Raw genomic sequence first — 9991 nt, 5'->3', positions numbered from 1 at the left:
AAAGAATCAAATGCAGAAACATATGGAGGAAACCCAATGCCCAACCAGAACAAGTGCAGAGGACACTAGCTCAGTTCAAATGTATGAATTAATAGCATCGATAGTAAATAAGCAACAGCATAAAGTCATAGAGGAACTCAGAGTGGAATTCTTTTCTACTAGCTCAGCTCAAATGTACGAATTAATAGTGTCAATAGTAAATAAGCAACAGCAGAAAGTTATAGAGGAACTCAGAGCGGAATTGTTTTCTGAAATAAAGAATTCTCAACTCATGCATCTCATCCACCTATTCTCACAAAAACCTCTCGCCAAAATTCAATAATACTAAGGACTTTTTAAAAAAAACTTTCTGGGCATGGTGGTGCATGCCTGTAATCCTAGCACTCCAGAGGCTGAGGCAGAAGGACTGCTGCGTGTTCGAGGCCAGGCTGGGCCACAGATGAGCTCAAGCCTAGCCTAAACTGTACATGAAGATCCTGTCTCAAGAAACAAAGACACTTAATGGGCCTGGACGTGCACAGCCAGCGGTGGAGTTTGTGCTTAGTAGGAATGGGGCCCTGGAGTCAACTCTAAGAACATTAAAAAACACTGATAAAACCAGGTGTCATCATACACCTGCAATCCCAGCACTCGGGAAGGCTCAAGACAGGATGAGCACAAATTCAAACCCAGTCCAAGTAATTGAATAAGACCATCTCAAAAAAATAAGTTTTCTAAAGGCTTGGGGTCAATGCAAAGGCCTTGGTTTCAATCCTCAGCACCACCACTAATAATAATAAAAAAATAAAACTAATGATTCTTTTAGGAATGCTAAAGCACTTGAAAATCTTAAAAAAGTCAGCTGTTTAAATATTTAAAATAATCCACTTTCAGCGCAGGGGCTCGGGTTTGATCCCCAGGCCTACCATGCAGCCGGCCCTGCTCCCATGGTGTGCCAAGAGGCAATTAAGACTGGGTGTGGTGGCGCTGTACTCCCAGCCCGTGGGAGGCTATAAAGAGCAGATGACTACGAGTCCAGTCTAGTTGTGAGACCCTGAGCACCCTATAAATCCTTCCATAAAATACAAAAAATATAAATAAATAAAAATCCAATTTCAATGAAACTTGACATTTCAAAAAACAGACAATAGGACCTGGGAGATGGCTCAGTGGAATAAGAGCTTCCCTGGCAAGCACAAGGGTCTGAGTTTAATCCCCAGTTCCACCAAAAAATAGGCAATATGTGGCCAGACAGCTCAGTGAACTAACAGCACCTGCTTAGGCAGAGTGCAGCAGCTAGGGGTTCAATCCCCAGTGTGCCGGGCTGGCCCTGCCCCCAGGGTACACTGAGATGGATTGAGACTGGGTGTGGTGGCACATGCCTATAATCCCAGCACTTTGGAGGCTGAAAACAGGAATATCACTGAGTCCCATCTGTGCAGTGAGACCCTATAGACCCTGAACTAAATTTTAAAAAAAGGGAATATAAATTGTTTCACAAGAATTTTTACCCATTTGCCTTTACAAAGATCTATTTTACTATGCATTCCTTACAAAAACACATGCACAACTCTGCTAGAGGTCTTCCCTCTTCGGTATTCACATCATCCACCTTTGGAAGTATCTGACCTACTCCACTCTTTTCAGTGTTTTCTTCTTCAAATGGTAACTTGCCTAGCTACCAGATTTCATTTAGCAATGACACTATGCAACTCAGATAGTTCTCCAACATCAGTTATCAAAAGGGACTGGGATGACATAAAAAGAATGTGTTACCTGCAGATACCAACTCCCTACAATAAATACAATCATTACATACTGCAAATATGTACTAGTAAAAATTAAAAATCTTTTTAAGGGGCTGGTGAGATGGCTCAGTGGTCTAAAGCACCTACTTAGAACAAGCTTAGCAAAGCACAGGGACCGCGGTTCATTCCCCCAGGACCACATGCCAGCCAGCCCCGCCCCCTGGTGGGCTGAGCTGGACACACACACACACACACACACACACACACACACAAATAAATAAATAAATAAATAAAATTTTTTAAAAAATCATCTTTTTAAAAAGCAGTACCAAGGCCAGCAAGATAGCTCAGCGGACTAAGCACCTGCTTAGACAAGCACAGGGACCAGGGTTCAATCCCCTGCACCATATACAGTGCCAGCCCTGCCCCCGGGCACACTAAATTGGCACCAAGTCTAGGCATCACAGTGGCACATGCCTGTAATCCCAGCACTTTGTAGGCTGAAGACAGGAGGATCACTATGAGACCAAGCTAATGTATAGTGAGACCCTGTACCAAATACATTTAAAAAAAAAGTAACAATTGCCAGGAGTGGGCCCACACCTGTAATCTCAGCTCTTGAGAGGCTGACAGGAAGATTGCTACGAGTTCCAGTCCAGCCTACACTGTGAGCTCAAAGAAAGTTTTTTGACCAAGTGTGGTTTTAGGAAGGGCTAGGTAAGTGACAACTTTATAAAACTGCGGTTTTAGAAATAAACATTTCACTGTTATAAATTTTGTTTTGGGAAAGAAATACTTAGTAGAAATTATCATAAGCCAGTTTACAGGGTTATTACTGTTTCCAGTCCTAGCAGCAGTTCTCTGATCAAATTAAGTTCCTAGAGATATACACTTTTTTTTAAAAAAAAGTGCTGAGAACCTACTCCATGCTAGACAAGTATAATATAGTAAGTACTGAAAATACAGAAGTAAACAGATTTAAGTTCTTACTTGCAAGAGACATTATTAAAATGGGGAAGAGAGAATAACTGAGTAACTTAACTTAAATAATTAATGGGATACATGACTGGGAGAAATGGAACATCCAAAGTTCTATACTAAGGCCTACAGAGCCTTACATGATCATACTTTTAAATATAGTAAGAAGACATCATGAAGTTTTAAACAAGAATTGTTTGACTCAATTTCTATTTGTGGGTAGAGGCAATACCTGAGCAGCCTAAGTGCCTGCCTGGCAAGCACAAGGACCTGAGTTCAAACCCCGGAACCTCAATGACTAAATACATTAATAAATAGAAGGCTTCTTAATTTAAAAAATGCTTTTATTTGTACTCTGTATAAAAACTAAGCACTTTTATATTACCCTCCTCATAACCAAGTCCTGTATGCTGGCCCTGAACTCACTGCGCAGCCTACGCTGGCTTTGTACCCACAGCAGTGCCCCTCCTCCTCCAAGCGCTGGGAGAACAGGCGTGCACACCGCTCCGAGCTCTACACTGTACTCCGAGCTCTACACTGTCACACGCTCTGTACTCTCTGGAAAGCCAAAATGAAGACTAGCAACTGACACTTCTTCTCAAACAGAAGTCACCTTTGTTTTCTATATACTACTACTTTTCTTTGCAATCCCATTACATTTATGCTAAATTTTTACGATGCTAGTAATTTTTAAAGTTGCTTTCTTTGAAGATTAATTCTCTTTAGAGTGCAAATTCTCTGTCAAGTTACTCTGTTACAAAAAGAAAATTTTGTACTTACAGCCACAACAGCTTCAGCAACCCCAGTCAACACGGCTGGCCTAAGGGAATGCAGGAGAATTTTATTCTCAAGTAAAACTAAAAGCAGCAACGTTGCACAATTCTCAGGACCCAGATTCATCAGTAAGGTGCTAAAGTTGGCTCCACTAGGCAAAAAGAGAAAGGGTTATGAACTCCTTTGCTGAAAGTTACATTTTATTAGATCTTATTTTCTCAAAGTTAACAGACTCAACAAAAAATAAAAAATAAAGAATCTAGTATTAAATTTCAAATCTGACAGTAATGAATCAAAAACAAAAAGTAGCAAATTTAGTGTAATAATATAACGTGGTGACTTCAATTTATGCTAAAAATGGTAACTAAGTATCATTAATTGGTAACAAAAGAACATTTATCAGGAAAGGTTTTCTGGAGGCACAATCATTTAAGCTGCTTAAAACAATGAAGGTAGGGGCTGGGGAGACAGCTTCGCAGTCTAAGCACTAGGACCCAGGTTCGATCCCTGGTACTGCATCCTGTGCCTGCCCCAGAACCTGATGGCACACGCCTGTAATCCCAGCACTGGGAAGGCTGAGACAGGAGGATCACTTACAAGTCTGAACCACATAGCGAGACCCTATACTAAACAGTAATAAAAAAAGAATGAAGGTAGGGATGGGATGAAGGTATGAGATAATATACAGGAGTGTCATAATCAAGGAACTGCACAGTAAGGGAAGAAAGTAACATGAGGTCAGGCCGACACTGAAATAAATCATATTTTCATCCTTAAATGGATTTACACTGGCTGCACTGTGGATAAAGAACCACACAAAGACAAAAGGGTCAATCAAAAGGTGGAAACTGAGCTGGGGTTGGTGGTACATCCCTATAACTCTAGCTACCCAAGAGGACTGAAAGCAGCTTGACTGAGTAACTTAAGGAGACCCTGTCTCAAAATAAAAGCTAGAAAAGGACTGGAGATATACTCAGTGGTACAGCATGAGACCTTGAGTTCAAACACTAGTGCCACAGAAGAAAAAAAAAAAAAAAAAAAACAGGTTAATAATGAAGTAGTCCAGCTAAGTACTTATGCTAGCCTGGACTAGAGAGACACAAGAAGAAAAGCAAATACACTCAAGATATTTAGGTTAAAATGAGTAAACTCTGAACATTTACTTAGAAATGAGATATAGAAAAGAGATCACAGGAAAAGAATGCCCTGTACCCAATCTAGCAATTTTCTTACCATTTTAAAAATGGTACCACAATTCATCCAATTATCAAAAACAGAAACCCAGTTTTATAGAAATAAGACTTGGCTTTGTTACCCTAGTCCCTAACATATTTTAAAGCATTCTGCTCCAAGTGAGTAAGTACAGTTTTTTTTTCTTTCAGTGTTAATACAGTATTTTTAAAACCATTACCTGGGTCAGGGGTGTACGGCTCTTGCCTAGCATGCTCGAGGCCCTGGGTTCCATGCCCAACACAATAAATAAATACCATGAATTACCTTAGTGGTAAAGGTGTGGAAACTGGCTGCGACAGTACAAGCGAGTCGTGGACTGAGAGCTTTAAAAAAACACACATTCACTGAATTAACTTTGAAATCTGAATATTTAGATTAAGGGTAAATAGAAAAGTTCAATATACAAACTCTTTGAAACATACTAAAATGTGAAATAATTATATTCCTTCAGAGATATCATATTAATTCATTTAATTAAACTCAATTTTGCAGTTTTGATTCAGTTAAATGGTTAAAAGGCAGTTAAAATTTTTAGACTGCAATTTTTAATAAAAGTTTCAATTTATTTACTCAGCAGACTGTTAAACACTTAATAGTTGCTTGATATATATTAATACTTGATGAACTGAACTGCATTCAAGATCGGTAATATCTGGCTTAATCCTACATATATAAGGTTGATAATCTTTTAGGAAAAATACTAAATAGCTTGCCTATACCGACCAGCATAACTCAAGCTGCCAATATACTGTTGTGATCTCAATGAAAACAAAAATAATCTGGCAGCTTTTATGACAATCTGATCTCAGTCCTACATCTAAGCAAGCAATTCACCCAGTTACCTGTGGACCAAGTCAGGCCTGTTCACATTTACAATATCTCACCCACTAAGTTGTGTAGGTCACAAGTTGGACACTGATCTAGCTTTGCCACTTATTAGAACAAAAAAAGTAAGTTATTTAGCATACACAGTGTGAAAATTACTTGTTGCTGTTTTACTTCCCCGCTGCAACCACCACTCATTGCATTTATTAGTCATTCATTCTATACTGAGAACAGGGCCATAATGTAATTCTGGGTTTTATGTGATTGAAATAAACTAAAGGTCAGGCATGGACCAACAATAACAATATCATGAACAAAAACTACAATTACTCCAATTCTGTGCATCCAACATCCAAAAGCCCCTAAGAAAGTTTAGGAAAGGGCTGGGGAGATAGCTCAGTAGAATAAGCGCTTCCCTGGCAAGCACAAGGCCCTGAGTTCAATCCCTGGTTCTACCAGGAGGAAAAAAAAAAAAAAAAAAGTTCAGGAAAGCCATGAAATAAAGCAAGTTCAAGAACTTCATGAACTGCTCATTTTATCACAGGGGCCTGGGGTTCCCTCTGCACTGACCAGATTGGCTCGAGCAGCTCCCCCACAACATACCACTTCTCCATTACCTGGACGAGAATCCTTGGTCTTTGTGGCGAAGGAAAAGGGATGTTTTGCATGAAATATGAAATGTGCCTATAAAACATTAAAAATTAATGACCATAATTATTCTCACAAAATGTTTCATATACACCACTATAATATTACCCCAGATAGCAAAAACACCAATTTCCAGGATGGGATGTTGCCCTATAGCAGGGTGCTGACACAGAACACTCAAGGCCTTGGGGTCCATCCCCAGCTCCCCCAGGGGAAGGGGGTCGGGGGGGAGAAGAAAGGAGAAGAGGAGAGAGGAAGGAAAAGGAAGGAAGAGGTAGAATGGAAAGGAAGGGAAGGGGAAGGGAGGAAAAGAGGAGGGGAGGGGAACGGAAGAGATTCAGGAGGCAGGAGAGGAATAAGAATCTCAATGTAAATACACACTAAATATAAAATGTATTTTCTAATTCAAAGTCTATATTACCATTTCCTATTATCAATAGAAAAAAAATATAGTTCTCAAAAAGAAGTTATTTTTTTCCCATGCAGTAGACTGAACCCAGCCAACATCTCACAGTCAGCTCTTTTTAAAACTTTTTTAAATCTAGAGTCTCACTAAGTCACTAAGATGCCCAAACATCTTGGTGCTTGGGCTCCATCCCCTGCCTCAGTCTCCCAAACTGTCAGGGTTACACATGTGCACCACCATGCCTGGTTAAGAAGCTAATTTTTACAGACCTGGTTATCAGAGAGAAACTCTGATATAACAAATTAACAATGCAAAATTCTTCTTATTTTTTCAGTTCTAGGTACTGAATGCAGGGCCTGAGGAATACGATAAAGCATCCCACCACTGACTCCATCCTCTGTCCTTTCACCTTGCCATAGAGCTGGGGATGCAAGAATGGGCCACCTCCCCTGGCAGAAATACAGAATCCTCACACCTGGACAAGCACCTGTTCGTTCTATTTTTCCATCTGGAAATAATGCTTAATTTTTTCCAAAGTCTTGAACTCTTAGGAGCCACTAAAATGAAAGAAATTATCTGAACAGAGAAAAAAAATCATATATACTGATTTTATTTTCACACGCTATCAATTTATTAAATTTTTAAAATTTCCAATTATGTCACCAAGACTGAAATTTACTTCAAATTTTTAAAATTATTTTAACACCTGAAAAGTATGTCAAGAAATATGAACCATTATCATTCCAAGAGTACAACATTAAACCTTTTTTATATACCAATCTTTGGTGGGTTTACAAAAGTTTTGAAACTTTTCACTTTGTTAGCAGTATATGTACATTTTATACTATTTTAAGCAAAGGCCAGGTGTGTGTGGAGCTGCATGCCTGTAATCCCAGCAGCTCTCTGAGAGATTCAAGCAGGAGGATCACCCAAGCTCAGCCAGGGTAACTTTGCAACTTAGCGAGACCTGCCTCAAAATAAAAACTAAAAAGGCTAGGGATATAGCTCAATGCAAAGGCTCTTGGTTCCATCCCCAGCACAGCAAAAGACAAACAAAAGTCAATGTGCTCCCCACCCCCGGGTGAGCTGAGCCAGCCATCAGTAAGGAGGTGTGGTGTTGCATGTCTATAATCCTAGTGCTGGGGAGGCTGAAAACAGGAGGATCACTACAAGGCCAAGCTGCGTAGTGAGACCCTGTACCAAATACATAAATAAATAAAAATTAAAAAGCCAATGTGCCACAGCAATCAGAAAAGACGTTCTAAAAAGACAAAGTGGCTCTGTATTTCTCTTTCTTATAAAAGACATCCAGGACAACAGGAATCACAAATCAAAGGGAAAACATAAATTCTGTCCTGTGCTAAAACCAAACCTTATGCAAAATCTCATGCAACATCAATAATTCACGCTTAACAATTTCTTTACTATTTAGTCATGTGTTACACTCAGAATCCGGACTGGCCACCTGATACAGGGTGTGTGTGTGTGTGTGTGTGTGTGTGTGTGTGTGTGCACCTTCATTACTAGAGAATGAGTAGGAACAGAAACATAAGAACCACAAATTTACACGAGTCACGTCCTCAGCTAAATTCTCAAAAGATTTATATTTAACTGCCCTTACTACCACACTTCAATTTAAGTTCAGTCAATGATTCAAGTGGAGAAAAGAGTAAGTGAAAAGTAGGGTAACCATGATTCTTCCACTTTCAACTGCTGTTAGAAGTTAGAGAAACAACAAAATTGGTAATTCTAAATCCAGTTTTTCCAATGAATATTGCACTAATCATTATACATACTTTTCAATGGGAAGAGGATGTGGTCCAGACACGGAAAGTTTGTAGATAAACATAAGAAATTTTCTAAAAGCTTCAAAAAAAGGCCAGTGTGAGAGTAAGCAAATGCACTTGTTCGAGTTGATAGACTTAGAGACCATTCTCCTCTCTACAGGCGTCAGCAGGCCCAGCTGCATGAGCTGCTTCTCTGTGAGAAGCTCCCGAGAGTACGGCTCATAGAACTGGACAGCAGCTCCATACACCTAGAGAGAGACGGAATTTGGTTAAAAGCTGCTTTTAAAAATTGCCTTCAACCAGCAACAGGGGATGTGAGGGAAAAGGAACCCTTCTCCACTGTTGGTGGGTATGCAGATTGGTACAACCACTGGAAATCAGTGTGGAGAGTCCACAAAAAACTAGGATTAAGAGTCAGGGAGATAGCTCAGTGGGACAAGGGCCTGCCTCGCAAGCACAAGGTCCTGAGTTTGGTTCTGGTACCAAATAAAGACCCAAACACTAGGACTAGAGGTTCCACTTGACCTAGCTATTGCTCTTCTGAGTATCTTCTCAGAAGAACTGAAAACATCATACCACAATGATATATGTGCCCCATGTTTACAGTGACACAGTCTGTAACAGCCAAATCTTGGCAACGACCCAAGTGCCCATGAACTGGTGAGTGGAGAGAAAAGTGGGTGTGGTTTTTTCTGTAATACAATGGAATACTACGTTACCATAGTAATGACAGTGGCTCTGTATTTCTTTCTTATGAAAGATGTCCAGGACAACAGGAATCACAAATCAAACGGAAAATATGAATTCTGCCCTGTGCTAAAATCAAACTTTATGCAACATCTCATGCAACATCAATAATTCACGCTTAACAATTTCTTTACTACTTTAGTCACGTGTTACACTCAGAATCCGGATACATTGAAGAAAAATGATGTATTTTGAGGCCATACTCCTAAGTGAAAAATGGGCATACATGTGTAAATACTGCACTGTTTCTCTGGTGTGAGACACAAGGTGTAAATAAGGGCAAAAATGTATAACAGATATTGGGAAACAGGACCAAAATGCTCCAGTGGGGAAGGGAATAAGGGAGAAAAAAAGGAAAAAGTAAAAAAGAGAAAAAAAGAAAAAAAATGAAACAAAGCTTTTGTACATGAGGAGGCGAAGAACTGTAGCAAGGGTAAGGGAACGGGGAAAAGAAGTCATATCGTGCTCAGGAATAAATTCTCTATGATGACTGTGACTGTTACGTGTATCTAAAATGTACCAACAAGGGCCAGTGAGATAGCTCAGAGGACTAAGCACCTGCTTAGACAAGCACAGGGACTGAGGTCTGATCCCCAGCACCACATACTGTGCCAGCCCGGCCTCTAGGCACGCTGAGCCAGCCACTGAGATCCGAATGGTATGGCACGTCTGTAACCCCAGCCCTGGGGAGGCTGAAACAGGAGGATCACTACAAGTCAGAGCTGCTTAGTGAGACCCTATACCAAACACAGAAAAAAAACAAATAAAATAAAATGTACCAACAAAGTCTGATTTAAAAAATTAAGTTTTCTTTTTTTTTTTTTTTCAGGACCAGGGTTTGAGCTTGGGATCTTGCGCTTGCCAGG

General features: G+C 40.0%; 1 protein-coding gene across 4 annotated transcripts in view; it reads right to left on the bottom strand.

Moving 5' to 3' along the window:
- The window catches only part of Dennd4c (DENN domain containing 4C), a 116534-nt gene that overhangs the window by 70310 nt on the left and 36233 nt on the right, over positions 1 to 9991 (bottom strand). For 2 of the 4 annotated variants that reach the window (XM_023715817.1, XM_023715819.1), the window contains 4 exons: positions 8388 to 8626; positions 6155 to 6221; positions 4977 to 5035; positions 3486 to 3630 (listed from right to left, as the gene is read on the bottom strand). In XM_023715817.1, the coding sequence (XP_023571585.1) occupies positions 3486 to 3630; positions 4977 to 5035; positions 6155 to 6221; positions 8388 to 8626 (510 nt within the window). The remainder of the gene's footprint in view (positions 1 to 3485; positions 3631 to 4976; positions 5036 to 6154; positions 6222 to 8387; positions 8627 to 9991) is intronic. The other 2 variants (XM_023715820.1, XM_023715818.1) reach the window with 2 other exon arrangements.

Source organism: Octodon degus, unplaced genomic scaffold, assembly GCF_000260255.1.
Source record: "Octodon degus isolate 3935 unplaced genomic scaffold, OctDeg1.0 scaffold00044, whole genome shotgun sequence".
NCBI lineage: Eukaryota > Metazoa > Chordata > Mammalia > Rodentia > Octodontidae > Octodon > Octodon degus.
Note: the sequence above shows the minus strand (reverse complement) of the source record. Positions and strands in the feature narration are given on the sequence as shown.